The 22,470-nt window shown below is 40.5% G+C and overlaps 1 protein-coding gene across 1 annotated transcript; it reads left to right on the top strand.

Annotated features, from left to right (window-relative positions):
• Positions 1 to 1,756: 1,756 nt before the first annotated feature.
• Positions 1,757 to 20,959, top strand: LOC117520825 (platelet-derived growth factor receptor-like protein). The gene is made up of 7 exons (XM_034182158.1): positions 1,757 to 2,242; positions 2,623 to 2,789; positions 5,488 to 5,630; positions 5,719 to 5,870; positions 5,976 to 6,269; positions 10,494 to 10,633; positions 20,427 to 20,959. The coding sequence occupies exons 1-7, from the start codon at positions 2,161 to 2,163 to the stop codon at positions 20,631 to 20,633; spliced, it is 1,185 nt and encodes a 394-aa protein (XP_034038049.1). The 5' UTR covers positions 1,757 to 2,160; the 3' UTR covers positions 20,634 to 20,959.
• The last annotated feature ends 1,511 nt before the right edge of the window (positions 20,960 to 22,470 follow it).

Raw genomic sequence — 22,470 nt, 5'->3', positions numbered from 1 at the left:
CACTGTATTAAAACTATATATTTATTTTAAACTATATATATTTATTTTAAACTATATATATATATATATATATATATATATATATATATATATATATAAAAGCATTGCAAAACATTTTCCCCCACCTTGACCACAGCATCTGTCCACAATCATCATACTCAAATACAAATACACGTTTTCTCAATACCACACAACAAATGGGCTCATATGAGGTCTGTCCAAAAAGTATCAGACCTTTTTATTTTTTTCAAAAACCATATGGATTTGAATCATGTGTGCTTGCATGAGCCAACCTTGAATCTTCATGTGCATGTGTGAGTTTTTTCACGCCCGTCGGTTGCATCATTTGCCTGTGAGCAGGCTTTGTGTGAGCACTGGTCCTCCCCCCTCGTTGGATTTTCATTGCGAGGAAAATGTCTGAATGATTTGGAGCTTTGCTGCATCAAATTTTTCCAGAAACTGTGAGAGACAGCTAGGTGGAAACCATTCGGAAGATTCAGACGGCTTTCGGTGACGATCCTATGGGCATCACACAGATTAAGGAGTGTTACAACCGGTTTAAATACGGCGCACAATGGCGGAGGGTGCGCCGCACTCCGAGCGGCCATCGACAGGCCGAAACGACCAGATCATTTCCAAAGTGAAGGCTGTGTTGATCCGGGACGTCGTCTGACTACCAGAGAAATTGCAGAAGACGTGGACATCAGCACTTTTTCGGCACATTCCACTATTACAGGAGATTTTGTAATGAAAGATGTGCGGACGTTGGAAGTCTCACAGGACATGTTGTGACATGTCCAGCTCTTACACAATTCCTCGGATACTCACTCGACTGAAAAGCCACAGAAAGCCGTCTGAATCTTCGGAATGGTTTCCACCTGGCTGTCTCTCACAGTTTCTGGAAAAATTTGATTCAGCGCTGCTCCAATCGTTCAGACATTTTCCTCGCAATGAAAATCCAACAAGGGGGGTGGACCAGTGCTCACTCAAAGCCTACTCACAGGCGAATGACGCAACCGACAGGCGTGAAAAAACTCACGCATGCGCACGAAGGTTCAAGGTTGGCTCATGCAAGCACACGTGATTCAAATCCAAAAGGTTTTTGAAAAAATAAAAAGGTCTGATACTTTTTGGACAGACCTCGTACAATTTATTTCTTTTTTGTTTTGTATGATGACCATTTCATTAAGTTTATAAAAAAGTTTACATTTTTATATTAAATGTAAAGTGTCAATTTAACCTCTTGGTATAAATTTCTCATAGTGATTCATAAAACATTGAGAATGTTTTATATCTTAAAATATGGTTAGCCTGAACAGATGAATAATTTATAGAGAGCAAAAGATTTTCCTGTATTTTATGATTTAAACTTGTTCAATAATTCACTTAATTTATGGTTTTGTTTCAAAGTGTAAATATGGAAACAGTTCCTGTTTTCCAATTATATTCTATGAATGTATTTCTTTATTCAAAAAAAAATAAAATAAAATAAAGAAACCAGCTTTGGGAATTGTCATTCATTATGTAAACAGTGTGTGTGTGTGTGTGTGTGTGTGTGTGTGTGTGTGTGTGTGTGTGTGTGTGTGTGTGTGTGTGTGTGAGAGAGAGAGACATTTGTGGACATAAACATGCAAGAAAATGTCCTCTTTGTACTTAGAAATATATGTTGATGGTTCTCACTTTTATATTTTGTCATTTTGTGAATTTTATGATCATTTTATTGAGACTAGATTGTTTGAAAACACAAGTAATGATTTTATTTTTAAAAGGTGTATTGGGCACCAAGTGTTTGGTATGTGGTGTCTTTTTTTTTTTTTTTAAGGCTTGGTCCCAATACACTTCAGTGGAGCGGTTAAGCAAACAGACTGTGATTCCAAACGGAGGGGCCCGAGTCTCTGGATTCTTATTGGTCCAGTTCCCTTTGAATGGCTCCATTGAGCCATTCCGGAGGAATTTGGGGCACTAACACCACTCTCAGGAGGAGGAATGTGTGTGATCTGGTAAACAGCTGACTGACCGCCCAACTCCGTTCTGTTCTCTTACTCACCTAGTTTTCTTTCTTCTTCCTTCCCTTTGGATTTTTGCTTGTTGTGAACTGTGGTGACGGACATGAACTAACGATACAAAGGCTAATCTGGTCTTGCAGTCCACTGAGCAACCATGCCATTGGTCAAACTGTTTGGAGGCAAGGGGAGGCTGGTGTTGTGCATATTGCTTATAGGTGCTGTGATGTTCGACTTTGGTAAGTGATTTTACTTCCTCTTTCAGCATGCGGTCCTACAATGAAAAAAGACAACAGTTGTACCAACTTAAAAAAAGTGTTACACTTGGTAAAACCTGAATGAATTAAGTTGTTTCAACTTAAGTTTGTAAGTTAGAGTAGATCTTGAGTTAATCTAACTTACAAACTTAAGTTCAAACAACTTAATTCATTCAGGTTTTACCAACTGTAACATTTTTTAAAGTTGGTTCTTTTTTTCAGTGTAGCATTACACGGGTGGGAGAACTTCTGTAGGTCTTACACCAGAGGTTTTCCCATTCTTTTTGGTGAAATCCTCTTGAAAACATATAACTATATCTGCATTTGTAACACGAGGCACCATTTTTCTGTCCCCCCTGTAGCTTTTTGTCAAAAAGAACATCAAATCCAGAAGAACAATGCAGGAAGGAACCCCAAGCCAAGCAAGGCAAAAGTTGGTAAAGCAGCAAATAAAGAGCTCAGAGCTGTGACAACCAAACCCAAGGTCAAAGTTACATCTGAAACAGTGGCACAGCCCATCCTCACACAGGTATTGTATTCTCATTTTACAGCAGTCATGGCCAATCATGTGCCATAGAAAATCAGCAGTTTGTAGCACGTCACACCAACCAGTCATATCACCAGGCAATCACTGCTGAGGTGACACTGTGGTGCAAGACTGTTGGCATCTAATGGCGTCTGGCATCTGGTGTTAAATAGTGGAGCGGCATAGCAAAACAATTGTTCATTTTGTGATAAAAGCATGGAATTTGGCACACATATTCTAAAGTAACTAATGTTTATTTTCAGATATGGAGCCATCCTGGAGCTGACCTCTAATGAGCTACAGGGGTCAATAAAGAATTACACAGGGGTCAAAATTTAAAAATGCTCCAGTCATGTTGAAAAATATACCACATTATTTGTCTGATCATAATATTACAAAAAGGTATAGTTTGGACTATCTATGACTGAATGTTCTGGAGTTATGGGGTAAAAACAGCAAAAATGGTAACAAAGATCAGTTTCAGTTTGTACAGGGGTCAAAAGTTAAAGTTGCTCCAACTTTGTTAAAAAGTGATGAAAATTATTGGTTGAAATAAAAGGATTAATAAATGGAATCGTTTTGTGGCAGGGGTGGTGGCCAAGTGGTTAATGCACTTGGTTTCAGTTTTGACTGTGTTGGATGCTTGGTCTCCAAAGTAAAGGTCAAATAAGGTCGACATCCATTGGATTCTATGATGTATGACCCCGTAACATGATAACTAAGCATGGCGGATGGTGCAAAATATTCCTTTTTAAAATGCTTTTAACTCAACCAACACTTTGCATCATTTTTTACCAAAATTGGAGCAACTTTAACTTTTGACCCCTGTACAAACTGAGTGCTGATTGGGGAGTCACAGCTCTATCCAGCTTCTCTGTATAAGAAGCAATTGCATCAGATTGCTTTTTCTGTTGTTGACGTTGACTCCCACCCTTTGCACAGTAATTTTAAACTCCTCCCCTCTGGATGGAGGTTTTCAGTCTCAAGGTATAGAACAAAGCAAAACAGAAATAGCTTTTGTTTCCGCTGCTATCATTGAACTGAATAAGCAGTAGCAGCTATTGCACATGGATTTTTACTGTTCTGTTCTTTTTAAATGTTCTTTTTATTCAGTTATTTTTAATGGTATTTTGTTTATAACATAATTTTATGTCAGATATGCTGTAACAGTGTGTTTCCTGGATGTGGATTGTACAGTTGTATGCAAAAGTTTGGGCACCCCTGATAATTTTCATGATTTTCCTTTATAAATCATTGGTTGTCTGGATCAGAAATTTCAATTAAATATATCATATAGCAGATGAACCCACCTGCTCCACAGACCTACAACATGATCTTGCTGCAGATAGTGTCTCTGTGCATTGTTCAACTACACAGCGCACTTTGCACAAGGAGATGCTGTTATGCAGAGGAAGCCTTTTCTGCGTACACGCCACAAGCAGAGTCGCTTGAGTTATGCTAAAGCACGTTTGGACAAGCCAGCTTCATTTTTGAATAAGGTGCTGTGGACTGATGAAAATAAAATTGAGTTATTTGGACATAACAAGGGGCAGTATGCATGGCTGAAAAAGAACACAGCATTCCAAGAAAAACGCTTGCTACCGACAGTAAAATTTGGAGGTGGTTCCATCATGCTGTGGGGCCAGTGCAGGTACTGGGAATCTTGTTAAAGTTGAGGGTCACATGAATTCCAGTCAATATCAGCAGATTCTTGAGAACAATGATGATGAATCAGTGACAAAGTTGAAGTTGCGCCGGGGCTGGATCTTTCAACAATACAACGACCCTAAACACTGCTCAAAATCTACTAAGGCATTCATGCAGAGGAACAAGTACAACGTTCTGGAATGGCCATCTCAGTCCCCAGACCTGAATATTATTGAAAATCTGTAGTGTGATTTTAAGTGGGCTGTCTATGCTCGGAAACCAACAAACCTGAGATGTTTTGTAAAGAAGAATGTCCAAAATACCTTCAACCTAAATCCAGACTCTCATTGAACGCAATAGGAAGCATTTAGAGGCTGTTATTTCTGTAAAAGGAGGATCTACTAAATATTGATGTATTTTATCTGTTGGGGTGCCCAAATTTATGCACCTGCCTAATTTTGTTTAAAGAATTATCACACACTTTCTGTAAATCCTATAAACTTCATTTCACTTCTCAAATATCACTGTGTTCATCTGCTATATGATATATTTAACTGAAATTGCTGATCCAGACAACCAATGATTATAAAAGGAAAATCATGGAAATCATCAGGGGTGCCCAAACTTTTCCATACAACTGTATGTTGGATGTTTACCTTGCTGGCTGCATGCAAATCTACCTACGGGTATAAATTAAGTAACCTGTTACATGTTGGCTTTATTTTGCAATGAAATAAATAAATAAATAAAATTCATTTGGTTTGATGTAAAGGAAATATATGCAACAGTACTTCATTTGTCTTCAAGATGTTTTGCCCTGGACAGTTGTTTGAGGATAACTTGTCGAATGAAAATTTAGAGGTGCGTTCCCCTTGACAAACATGAAGTGTCCTTAATTCTCCTGAGTAGGGAGGAAAGGACAGCATTGTGAGTTGGATCACTTGGATGAATGGTGAAGCATCTTGAAGACGGAACAAGATATCCACATATTTAGACATCTTCTACCTAGATGGCTGAGAATATTCATTGATGGCTTTGTGTCTGACACCTGAAGGTGCTAAACAGAGGTAAGTTTAAAAAGGTTGGCGAGATCATAAGCGTGCCGGCTGGACGCACGCTGGAGCTGAGGTGCAGAGGCAAACTTGTGCAGTGGAGTGTCCCATCTTACTTGGAGGAGGACAATGAAGGGAGGCTCAAGTAAGCCATGTGGTTGATAAGTATTAACACATAAATTCTGTTGAGAAGTGAGTATCCTGTTTGACCCTTTTCTGGTTTGGTTGCACAGCTTTGTCCAAAATGACCGATATGGAGTTTTGGCATTAGTCAACAGTACTGGTGCAGACACAGGGGAGTACACGTGTTACCCCATGTACTGCGAAGACACAGACTGCAGAAGGGAGTATGACAAAGCTGCCAGAGTCTTTGTCTTCTTTCCTGGTACAAAACTTTACTGCAACTCACAACTCAGTCTCTTCTCAAGTCTGTTTTATATTAAAGCCCTTTTACATTCCCAATTTCTTATCTTTTGCATTGACCAACTAGACCCACAAGAGTTGTTTGTTCCATCGTCTGACTACTACAAGGTAATCCAGATGCGGACGAACTGGCCAACACTACTTCCATGTCAGGTGACATCACCTGGAGCTCGGGTAACTCTGCACCGAGAGTACCCACCAACAGAGGTAGCTGTAAATGGGATGGAGATCTCCTTTAACATCAAGAAGGGCTTCACTATCCATCGACCGCAGCGTCATCACGCTGGAACTTTGTACTGTGTGGCCAGTCTAGGCAATCTGAGGCAGAGTTCCACTAAGTACATTCTCATCTATGTCAACTGTGAGTAGTCGTTCACTTGGCCAGGCATTCACTGGTTGCCTCCAGATCCTGTTCAGTAGTCCACACTTATAATATTGGATAGTTCTGCATTACCCTGGTTGTGTCTGCATGTTTTAGCTTAGGGAAAAACCCAATGAAACACACACAGAAATTTGAACTCCATACAGAAAATGCAAGCATACATAAGTTGTATGATTTGCACTTGCTCGCAGTATACTCAGACAATGCCTTGGAGTGAGATTTGTTGTGCATTTGTGATTAGTCACCTATGACAGTCCACTTTTGTAAATGATAGGCCCCTAGATTCAACAATGTAACAGTTTGAGAATAATTTAATGAAAACACTGAATTCATGTGCTTACCAAGGTGAAGGTCTCTACATTTGCATGACATGAATGCTCCCTGGAGGCAATAGGATGAATTAATATACATAATTGAGGTATCCCACGTCTTCCAGATGATAAAATACTTTTTTTTTTTTTAGGATGAAGTTAATGTATATACAGTAGTGTTCAGAATAATAATAGTGCTATGTGACTAAAAAAGATTAATCCAGGTTTTGAGTATACGAGGTCTGTTAGTAAAGTATCGGACCTTTTTATTTTTTGCAAAAACCTGATGGATTTGAATCACATGTGCTTGCATGAGCCAACCTTGAACCTTTGTGCACATGCGTGAACTTTTTCACGCCTGTTGATTGCGTCATTTCCTGGTAAGCAGCCTTTGTGTGGGACGTGTGCTGTGCGCTTGGCGGATTTTCATTTCAAGGAAAAAGACAGAACGACTGGAGCAGCGCCGCATCAAATTTTGCCAGAAACTGGGCGACAGCCAAGTGGAAACCATTCGGATGATTCAGACGGCTTTCGGTGATGATCCTGTGGGCATCACACAGATTAAGGAGCGGTACAACCGGTTTAAAGATGTCCGCACAGCGGTGGAGAGCGAGTCACGCTCCGGTCGGCCATCAACATGCTGAAATGACCAGATCATTTCAAAGTGAACGCTGTGGTGAAGCGGGACCGTCGTGTGACTGTCCGAGAAATTGCAGAAGAAGCGGACATCAGCACTTTTTCGGTACATTCCAATGTAGAAGATTTCCACTGTAGAAGACAGAAGATTTGGCCATGAAAAGAGTGGCTGTGAAATTCATGCTGCTTCTGACGGCGGAGCAAAAGCACCTCCATGTTGAAGTCTCACAGGAGATGCTGTGACATGCCCACCTTTTCCACAATTTCTCGGATAATCACATGACTGAAAAGTCACAGAAAGCCGTCTGAATCATCCGAATGGTTTCCACCTGGCTGTCGCCCAGTTTCTGGCAAAATTTGATGCGGCACTGCTCCAGTCGTTACGTCTTTTTCCTTGAAATGAAAATCCGCCGAGCGCGCTGCACATGTCCTCGCACAAAGGCTGCTTACCAGAAAATGATGCAATCGACAGGCGTGAAAAAGTTCACGCATGCGCACGAAGGTTCAAGGTTTGCTCATGCAAGCACACGTGATTCAAATCCATCAGGTTTTTGCAAAAAGGTCCAATACTTTTCTAACAGACCTCGTATTTCTTATTGTTACATGGGAAACAAGGTACCAGTAGATTTTCACAAATCCAACAAGACCAAGCATTCATGATATGCACACTCTTAAGGCTATGAAATTGGGCTATTAGTAAAAAAAAAAATAGAAAAGGGGGTGTTCACAATAATAGTAGCATCTGCTGTTGATGCTACAAACTCAAAACTATTACGTTCAAACTGCTTTTTTTAGCAATCCTGTGAATCACTAAACTAGTATTTAGTTGTATAACCACAGTTTTTCATGATTTCTTCACATCTGCGAGGCATTAATTCTGTTGGTTTGGAACCAAAATTTTGCTCACTTACTAGTGTGCTTGGGGTCATTGCCTTGTTGAAACACCCATTTCAAGGGCATGTCGTCTTCAGCATAAGGCAACATGACCTCTTCAAGTATTGTGACATATCCAAACTGATCCATGATACCTGGTATGCGATATTATAGGCCCAGCATCATAGAAGGAGAAACATGCCCATATCATGATGCTTGCACAACCATGCTTCACTGTCTTCACTGTGAACTGTGGCTTGAATTCAGAGTTTGTGGGTCGTCTCACAAACTGTCTGCGGCCCTTGGACCCAAAAAGAACAATTTTACTCTCATCAATCCACAAAATATTCCTCCATTTCTCTTTAGGCCAGTTGATGTGTTCTTTGGCAAATTGTAACCTCTTCTGCACGTCTTTTATTTAACAGAGGGACTTTGCGGGGGATTCTTGCAAATAAATTAGCTTGACACAGGCGTCTTCTGTCACAGCACTTACAGGTAACTCCAGACTGTCTTTGATCACCCTGGAGCTGAACAATGGGTGAGCCTTTGCCATTCTGGTTATTCTATCCATTTTGATGGTTGTTTTCCGTTTTCTTCCACGCGTCTGTTTTTTTTTTTTTTTGTCCATTTTAAAGCATTGGAGATCATTGTAGATGAACAGCCTATAATTTTTTGCACCAGCGTATACGTTTCCCCTCTCCAATCAACTTTTTAATCAAACTACGCTGTTCTTCCTAACAATGTCTTGAACGTCCCATTTTCCTCAGGCTTTCAAAGAGAAAAGCATGTTCAACAGGTGCTGGCTTCATCCTTAAATAAGGGACACCTGATTCACACCTGTTTGTTCCACAAAATTGACAAACTCACTGACTGAATGCCACACTACTATTATTGTGAACACCCCCTTTTCTACTTTTTTTTAACTAATAGCCCAATTTCATAGCCTTATGCGTGTGCATATCATGAATGCTTGGTCTTGTTGGATTTGTGAGAATCTACTGAATCTACTGGTACCTTGTTTCCCATGTAACAATAAGAAATATACTCAAAACCTGGATTAATGTTTTTAGTCACATAGCACTACTATTATTCTGAACACTACTGAATTACCTATAACCTAAGTGTGGTATTCAGTGCTTCCAGGTAGGACAAGATATTATGCAAATAATGAATGTTTATGAGTTCAATGGCACGAATATTTCATGAGGTGAAAGCTGGAACATACCATTCAACTTGGCTTCACCTCATTGAATGGTTTGTTCTAGCTTTCACCGAATTAAATATTCGTTCCATTGAAAAAAATGTAAAAATATTCTTTATTTGTTTTATATAACGGCTAAAACAGATCCTTGTCATATAACATTTTATTAATTTATAAACAACAGACAAAGGACTTACATTTTGGTGTTCCACTGCTGCTAAAGTCCAAATTGTGATGGTGATGCTGTGCACTGACTTCGGACTTCCATTAAAAAAAAAAGACTGTGTAGTTCCTCAGTCCAGCCAAAAATCATGTTAGCTTTTCAGCTTTTCATCTGAACAGTTCTTCATGCATCCAGACGGCTTACAGTGGAGTGGATTTTGTGTGTGTGTGTGTGTGTGTGTGTGTGTGTGTTACAAGAATTAGCAGCATCAGTTAACTCAATCAATTCGTTGTCTCGGTAGAGTTGTCCCCCATGCGTGCACACACAACTGGGTCGGTGCTTGTGTGCAACTGTGTATATCCTCAGTGCAACGAAAAAAAAATCATGTCAGAAATTAGTCCAGCTTTTCATTCTAACTTCCTGCTAACAGCCTCCAGACAGCACAGTGGATTTGTTTTGTGTGCGCTTGTGTGCGTGTGCAGAGTGCAATGGTACCAAACCTATGGAACCAAATTTGCACTCTAAATGGAACCAAACTGCACTCTAAATGCAATGTAACACAAATGGGATGAATAATCCATGTCATGTGACATACAAAGCACAAGGATCCACTCAGCATTATATAAAATAAATTATTTGACACCAAACTGTAGACCTAATAAATGATAGATTCTGAAAGCTTACATAACATGATGCAAACTCACATAGACTGAAACACTGAGTAATGTGATCTACATTCTAGTTCCTTGAAATGCCCCCAGTGGTGATTGTGTGAACTAAAGCACATACGTTAAGTCATGCAATCACCACCAGGGGGGAATTGAAGTCATGCAAAAGTAGAGGCTATCATCTATATAAGCATATGAATTCACTATTTTTATTAAATTATTCTTACCTCCGGAAGATAACATAAATGTAATGATGACCCTTTTTTTGCATGTGAAAGTTTGTCATGGACACACATACATACATTCAGCTACCTTTTATAAGATATCACTCAATTTCATATTTGCCATCAGATCCCATGGCTCCTCCTGCCCCGGTGATCCAAGTTTCATCCACCTCAGTGGTTCTTGGAGAAAACCTATGTGTCAGCTGCATTGTGATCGGAGAAAAGGACGTGGATGTTAACTTTGACTGGGATTACCCAGGAGAACCGGTAAGAATACTAAATGCAATTTTTGACAGGACACTTTAAAATAACACCTACTTTTAAATTATTTAGAAAGTTACCAACTGTTATTTGATAGATCAATGGGGTGAAAAAAAGAAATGTTTCAAGTTCAAGAGTATAATAAAAAAAAAAAATTCCTCATAAACAAAAGAGCCATGGAGAGGCTGTATCTGCATACAAGTGTTGGCTGACTCATCACTTACCTTTTATCAAGAACAACCTGTTCCTTTCATATTTGATTTGTCCATCTGAAAACTTCATGTAGTCATCGTCTAAAGACTAGGACTCAGAACCCACTGTATGTGCTACTACAGGCAGTCTATGGTGAAAAATATGGCAAAACCGTGCTGGAGACGTGTCTCTCACTTGCATGTGGGCAGCGCCATAGAAGCTCACAGACTGCCTGTGGATACTTTTTGCCCTGCAAGTGCAAATTCTACAGGTCTGGCAAAAAATCAAGAATGCATACAGTACGTAGAGTATTCATATTGCCGTTGTACGCCTGAACCAATTCAGAGCACGGCTAGTACGGGCTTTGCAGTAACAGTAATATGCACGAGTGATGCACGGTTGTTGTACAAGTAGTGTGCCTCAGAAGTGCAACACAAATACTCCACACTTGATATTTGTGTGGCCCGCAACATAGACATTATAAAGAGTAGACGCCACACTGACCGCTACCGCCTTTAGCACTGACGAGCCATGGAGCCGCCATCTTAGACCGGTCATCCGACCCGCTCCACTCAGTGGTGTTCGACAGGTGCAGCGCGTTTAATCCATTGTAACTCTCTGAATATTAAACTGATTTTCAAGCATTTTTTTTTCTGCAAACATCATACAACCCCTGGCAAAAATTATGGAATCACCGGCCTCGGAGGATGTTCATTCAGTTGTTTAATTTTGTAGAAAAAAAGCAGATCACAGACATGACACAAAACTAAAGTCATTTCAAACGGCAACTTTCTGGCTTTAAGAAACACTATAAGAAATCAAGAAAAAAAGATTGTGGCAGTCAGTAACGGTTACTTTTTTAGATCAAGCAGAGGAAAAAAATATGGAATCACTCAATTCTGAGGAAAAAGTTATGGAATCACCCTGTAAATTTTCATCCCCAAAACTAACACCTGCATCATATCAGATCTGCTCGTTAGTCTGCATCTAAAAAGGAGTGAACACACCTTGGAGAGCTGTTGCACCAAGTGGACTGACATGAATCATGGCTCCAACACGAGAGATGTCAATTGAAACAAAGGAGAGGATTACCAAACTCTTAAAAGAGAGTAAATCATCACGCAATGTTGCAAAAGATGTTGGTTGTTCACAGTCAGCTGTGTCTAAACTCTGGACCAAATACAAACAACATGGGAAGGTTGTTAAAGGCAAACATACTGGTAGACCAAGGAAGACATCAAAGCGTCAAGACAGAAAACTTAAAGCAATATGTCTCAAAAATCGAAAAATGTACAACAAAACAAATGAGGAACAAATGGGAGGAAACTGGAGTCAACGTCTGTGACCGAACTGTAAGAAACCGCCTAAAGGAAATGGGATTTACATACAGAAAAGTTAAACGAAAGGCATCATTAACACCTAAACAGAAAAAAACAAGGTTACAATGGGCTAAGGAAAAGCAATTGTGGACTGTGGATGACTGGATGAAAGTCATATTCAGTGATGATTGTATTTGGTTTGTATTTGGTCCAGAGTTTAGACACAGCTGACTGTGAACAACCAACATCTTTTGCAACATTGCATGATGATTTACTCTCTTTTAAGAGTTTGATAATCCTCTCCTTTGTTTCAACTGACATCTCTCGTGTTGGAGCCATGATTCATGTCAGTCCACTTGGTGCAACAGCTCTCCAAGGTGTGTTCACTCCTTTTTAGATGCAGACTAACGAGCAGATCTGATATGATGCAGGTGTTAGTTTTGGGGATGAAAATTTACAGGGTGATTCCATAATTTTTTCCTCAGAATTGAGTGATTCCATATTTTTTTCCTCTGCTTGGTCTAAAAAAGTAACCGTTACTGACTGCCACAATCTTTTTTTCTTGATTTCTTATAGTGTTTCTTAAAGCCAGAAAGTTGCCATTTGAAATGACTTTAGTTTTGTGTCATGTCTGTGATCTGCTTTTTTTCTACAAAATTAAACAACTGAATGAACATCCTCCGAGCCGGTGATTCCATAATTTTTGCCAGGGGTTGTACATGTAGCTACGATACAGGACAAATGGTTTGTCATATTTTTATAATCATAGTGGGATTAACAGTAATAGAATATTCTGATATAGCCTAGACTATAGACAGGTATTTTGCAAACACTGAAAACACACACATTATACATATCTACATACACTACACTAATACATGATAGAGAAGCAGATAGTGGCAGTAAAGTAAACTATTTTAGTCATTTGAAGAAACAATATATGATTAGGCCAGTGATTCTCAACCGGGGTGCCGCAGCACCCTAGGGTGCCGTGATCGATCATCAGGGGTGCCATGGGCAATTATCAAATATCACCATTACCGGGTGTATGTGCTGTAATAGTGTGGCAGATGATGTAATGCTCTTTTATTCCAGTAGATGGCAGCAAAGCGCTGTACTATAGTATAATAGACATACTTGCGCACATAGCGTTGTCCGTCACCATGGTTACGGGTTGCTGACTACAGCGTGAATCTCAGCTGCTCATGGAGCATGGCTCCTCTGGGGAAGGAGAAACCGCGTTGGCTGTGGAGGTGTGCGGGGAAGGCGGCCTGACCTCCGTTGATGTCACCGTGGTCAGACTTGGGCCTTCTCGCTCACAACTGGGTTCGCTGAAGGCAGCCTCTGCACTCCGTGAATATTAGAGTGGCAGATTATTGTGAATAAAAGTGTCGACACGTCTAAAAAAAAAACACTTGAGATTAGGGCTGTCACAATTATTACAATATTCGTCAATCGCGATTATTTTTCATATTCGCGATTACTGTGAATTATTTATTTTATCCACAAAGCATAAAATGACTCCGAGTCTGACGTCATTGTGCTGCAGCCTCGCTCTCGTCTTAAGGCAGGACAATAACATGGAGGCTGAAGAGCGATCCGTCCTGCCGTTTGGATAAGACGGCTGATTAAAACAGTGACCGTCTTCTTCAAAAGCCGTCTAAAATGCGGTGCTGTCGGTGTGTGTGTCTCTGTGTGCGTGCGCGCGGAGACAACAGGCTGCAGACTGCGAGGGAGGGGGTGCGTGAGGGAGATTCCTGAATGCAGGCGCGACACGTTACAGTCTGAGAACCATCAGTGCGCAGCGAGCGCGGAGCAGAGAGAGGATTTTAACCCGAGTAAACATGTTAACAAAACCAAAATATGAAGCTGCTTTTACTTCTCTCTGAACTTTCTCTAAAGGTGTGATTCTGCCGTTACCGTCCTGTTCACACCATGTGCGCGTCGTATGCTGAATTTATGAGATCATGAGATGAAATAAACGGCCAAATAGCTTTAAAAACATATTTAAAAATGAGAATATATGAATGAACTGAGCCACAAAAAAAAAACCCTAACATGGAGAAGCTGTGGTGATGTTCAGATGCACAGATCACAAAAAGCAGGTGAGAACTCTGAACTTTAACAGCTGTTACTTTCCAAAGGTATTTATTTGTTCAATATGGGCTTAATGCAGTGTTTAAGCACAAAACGTGACTGATGAGGAGAAACAATTTCAGAAATGCAACAGAAACAACCACAAATCAGAAAAAGTTGGGACTTAATGTAAAATGAAGATAAAAATAAAAATGTTGCACTATTCCCAGTTTCTCCACTCACAGAAGCCAAACGTTCTTCCAGAGTTGTGTAATTATACTACAATAGTAGAATATAAAGAAGGGGGGAAAAAATAGACAATATATTCGTCAATCGCAATTATTTGTCTGACAATTAATCGTCTCCAGAAATTCCTAATCGTGACAGCCCTACTTGAGATCAGAGCGCAAAATGCTTGAGGATTTTCGAAATGCGGTGTTTTCTGTATCGATTTTCTGTTGTGATAATTGGGTTTTGCGCAAAACCAGAGGTAATAGAATTATAATATTATTTTGGTTGGTGGTGTGCCGCAGGATTTTGTAAATATAAAAAGGGTGCCGCGGCTCAAAAAAGGTTGAAAATCACTGGATTAGGCTATATATAAATATTTATAAACAAAATACTGACTAATGAATACATTATATTTCTATATAAAACATAACAGATATAAGTTATATGTCAGAGAAAATGAAAATATATATAAATCACAGTATAGAGTGTGTGTGTGTATATATATATATATATATATATAAATCATATATAGAGTATTAACATAATTCATACATATACATAAAAGTTATATATTAGAAAATGATAACAGATCAATAACATAGTGTATCATATACTTCATATCAGGACAGAGAGAGAAAGAGAGATCCAAGGCAGTACAAAGCAGAGAGAGAATAAAATGTAATGTAAATTGTAAAATTAACACAAGAACATGATATCCCACCCCAAACCACATTTACACATGTACAAACTTGCTCGTGAAAGTTTTCCAGCTGAAAACTCTAAAACAGGACTGTATACCGAGCTCTCTACAGCTCTCAGCACCTTATTACAACCCCAATTCCAATTAAGTTAGGACGTTGTATGAAATGTAAATAAAAACATTACACAATGATCTGCAAATCCTCTTCAACCTATATTCAATTGAATACACCACAAAGACAAGCTATTTAATGTTCAAACTGATATATATTATTGTTTAAGTGCAAATATTTGCTCATTTTGAAATGGATGCCTGTGTAACCAGCATTAAACCTCGGGTATCTGGGCCGGCAACATGTGAGACACAGGCACTGTGGATCTGTGGTGCGCTACCTCTACACACAGTGGATCACTGTGGATCAATGAAGAAAGACAGCAAATTAATGTGCTTATCAAGCCAGCGCCATTTATTTCTGATTCATTTCAAAAATATTTCCTTTTTTCTGAACTCCCAACATAACTCACAAAACATCCATCCATCCATTCTCTTCCGCTTTATCCGGAGTTGGGTTGCGGGGGCAGCAGCTCAAACCATTCGGAAGATTCAGACTGCTTTCGGTGGCTTTTCAGTCGAGTGAGTATCCGAGAAATTGTGTAACAGCTGGGCATGTCAGAACTTGTCCTGTGAGACTTCCAACACGGACGTGCTTTTTGTTGTGCACCATTACGCGGCTCCGTCCCGACACGCGAATTCCTCTGCACGTCTTTCATTACAAAATCTCCTGTAACAGTGGAATGTGCCGCAAAAGTGCTGATGTACACCTCTTCCACAATTTCTCTGGTAGTCAGACGATGTCCCGGATCAACACAGCCTTCACTTTGGAAATGATCTTCCAAATGGTTTCCACCTGGCTGTCTCTCACAGTTTCTGGAAAAATTTGATTCAGCGCTGCTCCAATCGCTCAGCCATTTCCCTGACAATGAAAATCCGACAAGGGGGGTGGACCAGTGCTCACTCAATGCCTGCCCACAAGCGATTGACGCAACCGACAGGCGTGAAAAAACTCACGCATGTGCACGAAGGTTCAAGCTTGGCTGATGCAAGCGCACACAATTCAAATCCATATAGTTTTTAAAAAAATAAAAAGGTCAGATAGTTTTCTATCAGACCTTGTATATACATTCTTTATTTTTAATGGTATAAGGGGAGGGTGATATAAGCTTTGCTTCTGCCTTCACCCTTCGGCCACACGGGTTTTTCGTACATTGTTTCTTTTATGTTTTGTTATTGCCTTTGTTGTTGCTCAGCTGTGTGCCGGATAAATAAATAAATTCAAATTCATTTCAAATCTACAGTACATAATATAATCAGAAGATTCAGAGAATCTGGAGAACTTTCTACACGTTAGCAGCAAAGCCGAAAACCAAGACAGAATGCCCGTGACCCTCGATCCCTCAGGCGACACTGCATTAAAATCCGACATCATTGTGTAAAGGATCTTACCACGTGGGCTCAGGAACACTTCAGAAAACCATTTTCAGTTAACACAGTTTGTCGCTACATCTACAAGTGCAAGTTAAAACTCTACCATGCAAAGTGAAGGCCATACATCAACAACATCCAGAAACGCTGCTGCCTTCTCTGGGCCTGAGCTCATTTGAAATGGACAGACGCAAAGTGGAAAAGTGTGCTGTGGTCTGATGAGTCCACATTTCAAATTGTTTTTGGAAATCATGGACGTCATGTCCTCTGGACAAAAGAGGAAAAAGACCATCCAGATTGTTACCAGCGCAAAGTTCAAAAGCCAGCATCTGTGATGGTATTGGGGTGTGTTAGTGCCCATGGCATGGGCAACTTACACATCTGTGATGGCACCATCAATGCTGAAAGGTACATCCAGGTTTTGGAGCAACACATGCTGCCATCCAAGCAACGTCTTTTTCAGGGACATCCCTGCTTATTTCAACAAGACAATGCCAAGACACATTCTCCATGTGTTACAACAGCGTGGCTTCATAATAAAAGAGTGCGGGTACTAGACTGGCCTGCCTGTAGTCCAGACCTGTTGCCCATTGAAAATGTGTGGCACATTATGAAGCGCAAAATATGACAACAGAGACCCTGGACCGTTGAACAACTGAAGTCATATATCAAGCAAGAATGGGAAAGAATTCCACCTACAATATAGATTGAAAAGGATTTGTAAATCATTGTATTCTGTTTTTATTTACATTTTACACAACGTCCCAACCTCATTGGAACTGGGGTTGTATAATACTAATAATAATAATCCATTATATTATATAGCGCTTTACACAGTGCTAAAAGACACTTTACAGAACAGAGAAAATAACAAAGAACAAAGCAACTTCATTATAGAAAGATAAAAAAGAATATTAAATCAAACCTTCACTGTGCTTTGTGATGAATCACTACGATGACCGTTCCAAGATGGCGTCCGCCTTTCTTGTGTCTCAGCAACCAATGCAGTGTCTACTCTTTATAATGTCTATGGCCCGCAAGACATAAGTGCATCTCACTCCCTGCCCCTATGTGTGACGTGCGCACAGTGCACGTGACCCGCATGTGACACAAGTGGCAAGACTCTGGTTACATACAGCGGGGAGATCGTGTAGCGTGTAGCACTGCAGAAAGGAAGAAGATGACTGTTGCCATACCGCTGCAACAACTGAGGGTGTTGGACCTCCATAAGCAGCTGATAGGAGCTGAAGAGAGGCACAAGCTACCGTGCCAACCACAGCATCTACAGCATCTCTCATCAGTGCCTTCCACTTCCTGTTACTCCATGCATTCACACACTGGCACTTTGCAGTATTCATTATAGGAGGCATGCTAACAGTTAGCAGCTAGCATGGACGTTGACAGTAGAGGTGGGCGGATTGATCCTAATATCAATGATATCGATACCAACGCTGGTACTGATATTGAACGATCCTCGTGTAAAAAGATCGATACTCAAGCTTTTTTTCTCTCCCGCACGCACTGACTGCTGCGCATGCAGATTCATCAAAGTCTACTCTCTGTCTGTAAGAGAAGCGCTGTGCTGTTTTACACAACACGGAGCAGCGCACCCTCCCCCCTCTGATCTTTTGTTGTCGTGCTGTCATGTGGCTCAGTGGCGCCAGCCAACAGCCATGCAGGTAGGCTCAGCCTGACCCGCCCACTCAGTTGTGTTGAGTGATATTTATTAAACAAAAATGTTGATTGTGATAATAAAGTATTTTGTTGTCACGTACAATGTTTGGCGAAATTCTATCCTAGGTCTTTTGGATCCTTTGAATCTATGAAGCTTAAATATGAAAAAGTATCGGTATCAGTATATCTTGCTGTATAATGGTGAGAGATGGTGAGCCAGTGACCTAAGGTGACAACTAGATGTCTTTGGTGCTTAATCTCTTCTTAGGGTCCTTGGATATCGCTGGAATAACTTTGTGCCAAACGAACGGTTCCTGAGGGAGACTCAGATACTTGCGTTGTGAGGGAACATCATCTATGACAAAATGTCATAGATGATGTTGATGACGCACGGCATCAGCGCCGGCTTCTAGACCGAACCTGACTTTATATTCTAAGCTTCAGTTTTCATAAAATAGGTGTAGACATCTTGAGAAACATGGTTCTGCCAGTTTAATTTTCTTTCATCGCTTATCTTCTTTGTTTGCACTTAAAGTGGATATGACAGATTAGGTAAAACTGATATAAATATCAAAATATACATACAGTATAGTAAGTTGAAAGTGGTTTTAATTATTATCACTGAGAAATAAAGTTTGTACAGTTTCTCAAAAGTGTGTTTCTTGGAAAGCATGCTGGTAGCGTTCCATCAGCGGTCACGTGATGCCGTGACGTCACAGAATGTAGAGTCCCGTCTTTGTCTGTTAGATTAACAACAGGAACAGATGGACCTCAGTATGGACAGTGACGAGATCAAGAACTTTTCTGACTCCTCTTCAAGTGTGGATTATTTCTGACTCGGATCCTGAGGATGGTGCAGCAGTGATTAGACACTACAGATTGGAGCCGTATCTTTCGGCGAACATTCAAACAGGAGCATTCCGGCAGCGAAAATAATGCTGACGATGTTTATGGTGGAGCCGAAGCAGAGACAAGAGACGTACCAATTCCGATGGATTTTGAAAGGCTGCAGAATATGGAATGGTAAGGGAGGCTTTGTTTACATGCCGCCGCCGTGTTTACATGCCGCCGCCGTGTTTACTTGCCGCCGCTGTGTTTACTACGTAAGTTCCTTGACCATTTCAAGATTATTGTGAACATATTATTTGGGGTTGACATTTTATGTGTTCCTGTGAGCGGTGCGAGAACATGGAGACGGTAGAGTAAAGTGTCTGCTGTCGGGAGCAAATGCGTGTGTGCGAGCAGAGGGAGCGGCAGCCGGACATTTCATGCATCACACAACACTGTGGCTTTCAATCAATCTGCCTGGACTTGAAAAGGCTAAAACATTTCGCCTTTGTGTTTGTGCAATATGCTGCTACACACTGGTCAGGCATATCGACAAACAGGTCCCTGAGAGCTGTGTTTAATCAAAGTTTCTGTCGCTAAAAAAAGTGTAAACAACGGCTGCCAGGCACGCGAGCCGATACGGTCTACACGTAGTGACGTATTTTAGGCTTGGTGCTCAGCGGGAAGCTGGTCAGGGGGCGTGCACATTTTTCAGTGGGGGGACGTTCAAATGTTATATATAACGGGAGAACTGAGTCCATTTTCCCAAAACGCTTAGGTTGACCGAATTATATAACCTTTGTTACATGTAATAAGACTATGTTGACTTTAAGTGTCATGTCCACTTTAAACTTATAATACACAAGTATTTGATGGGCAGCATGGTGGCCTAACAGATAGAACCTTTTTTCCCATTTTGGTAATTAATTCCTAATGCCATTGTAGCAGCTTTGCTCTGTGTTGTGATTGTGACTCCTCCCACTCACTCCCCTTGGGATGCAAATTTATAATCTCCGGTATGGAAGGTGGACTCTCGAACCAGAAGACTCAAACCCAGGACTCTGGCCCTGTGGCCAGAGAATCCTTTTAGCTGCTGGGGAGTGAGGTTTACTCACTACTAGTGCAGAGCAACTCCTGCTTGCCTCCATCACACCATCATCAACAGTCAGTCAACCTTGACTTGACTTTTTAAATCTGAAGTTGTGCAACCCCAAAAACATGGTGTCTTTTTGTATGTTTCCTCTTAGTCGATATGCATTTGTTCCCGACCCAAATGGACCCCCTGTGTTTGTTACAGAGCGGGAGGCCTCCCTACACACGAGAGAGCGTCAGTCACACTGATGGAGATTCATCCAGGCAGAAGTTTCAGTCCGTCCTTCTGGTGGATGAGGTGAGGGATGTGGATCAGGGACAGTACACCTGTACAGCTCAGAATCTGCAGGGAGCCAAATCAGTGAGCACCACTGTTACAGTGATCCCCAAAGCCAAAGCTAAGAAGCTGTGAGCCATCAGGACACTGTAGCAGTACAGAGAAAGCACACAATTTTGTCGTACTCTGATTTTATCTGGTGTGAAAATGTAATGAAAACCGAATGAAATACCCCAAATGAAAAATATTTATGTACACTTTTGATATATAACAAGGTTTTATATTAAGCAATTTTATAAACACATGCCTTAGTGTCTTTTTGTGTATGGCATTATTATTATTATTACTATTATTATTTACTATTTGTTGATGAAAGTGTTGTGATGAAAACTACAGTATTTTAAGATTTTCTGCAAGGAAAATGTTGCTGTAAGAATGTAATAAAGGCTCATCTTCACCACTGTCCCATGGATGTGAAATTAGGATACGGGGTGATGGTGCTCACTTGAAAGCTTGTGAAAGATTGGACATTTTTGGGAACAAGCATACTTAACTATGCTACAGCTACCAAAAATGTAACATCATATGCCTCCTGTGTTCCTTTCAATTATTCTTTGTGCATACCCTCTAAATTTAATGTGATATCATTCGGGTTGCCATACCCTTATCAAGAATGAGGAGCAGTACTAGGTATTAAAACCATGAGATGGTTCAAGGAAGTACAAAGAAGAAGAAAGTGCTGCTTTGGAATAATAACAAATCAAAAATGGCAACAGTTTTCACCAGAAAATGAGTTTGCCCCCCACTCCCTAAACATTATTTCCTTATTTCCTACATGTACTAAAATGGGAAATTATGTTTTACTTTTCCAGTGTTACAAGATGAATGAATGATAAATTTTATATGCAATGGTGTCCAAGGTAAAGCACAGCGCATTGCATGTGTGCATGATAAAAAAAATTAGAATTTTCACAAGGTGGAAGACGGAATTAATATTTCCAAAATATGCAGTATTTTGTAAAATCAACAAAAAGGCAAGTTAATAATGATTTTTTTTTTAAAAAGGTTGTCTTCTAGACATAGTGGTCTTATAGTTACAGTGAGGAAAATAAGTATTTGAACACCCTGCAATTTTGCAAGTTCTCCCACTTAGAAATCATGGAGGGGTCTGAAATTTTCATCTTAGGTGCATGTCCACTGTGAGAGACATAATAAAAAAAAAAAAATCCGGAAATCACAATGTATGATTTTTTAATAATTTATTTGTATGTTACTGCGGCAAATAAGTATTTGAACACCTGTGAAAATCAATGTTAATATTTGGTACAGTAGCCTTTGTTTGCAATTACAGAGGTCAAACGTTTCCTGTAGTTTTTCACCAGCTTTGCACACACTGCAGCAGGGATTTTGGTCCACTCCTCCATACAGATCTTCTCCAAATATTTCAGGTTTGGAGTTTCAGCTCCCTCCAAAGATTTTCTATTGAGTTCAGGTCTGGAGAGTGGCCAGGCCACTCCAGGACCTTGAAATGCTTCTTACGGAGCCCCTCCTTAGTTGCCGTGGCTGTGTGTTTGGGGTCATTGTCATGCTGGAAGACCCAGCCATGACCCATCTTCAATGCTCTTACTGAGGGAAGGAGGTTGTTTGCCAAAATCTTGCAAAACATGACCCCATCCATCCTCCCTTCAATACGGTGCAGTCATCCTGTCCCCTTTGCAGAAGAGTACCCGCAGAGTATGATGTTTCCACCCCCATGCTTCACGGTTGGGATGGTTTTCTTGGGGTTGTTCTCATCCTCTAAACATGGTAAGTGGAGTTGATTCCAAAAAGCTCTATTCTGGTCTCATCTGACCACATGACCTTCTCCCATGCCTCCTCTGGATCATCCAGATGGTCACTGGTGAACTTCAAACAGGCCTGGACATGTGCTGGCTTGAGCAGGGGGACCTTGCTGCCCTGCAGGATTTTAAAC

The sequence above is a fragment of the Thalassophryne amazonica genome, chromosome 11 (genome assembly GCF_902500255.1).
Source record: "Thalassophryne amazonica chromosome 11, fThaAma1.1, whole genome shotgun sequence".
Lineage (NCBI taxonomy): Eukaryota > Metazoa > Chordata > Actinopteri > Batrachoidiformes > Batrachoididae > Thalassophryne > Thalassophryne amazonica.
This window is presented reverse-complemented; position numbering and strand designations above follow the sequence as displayed.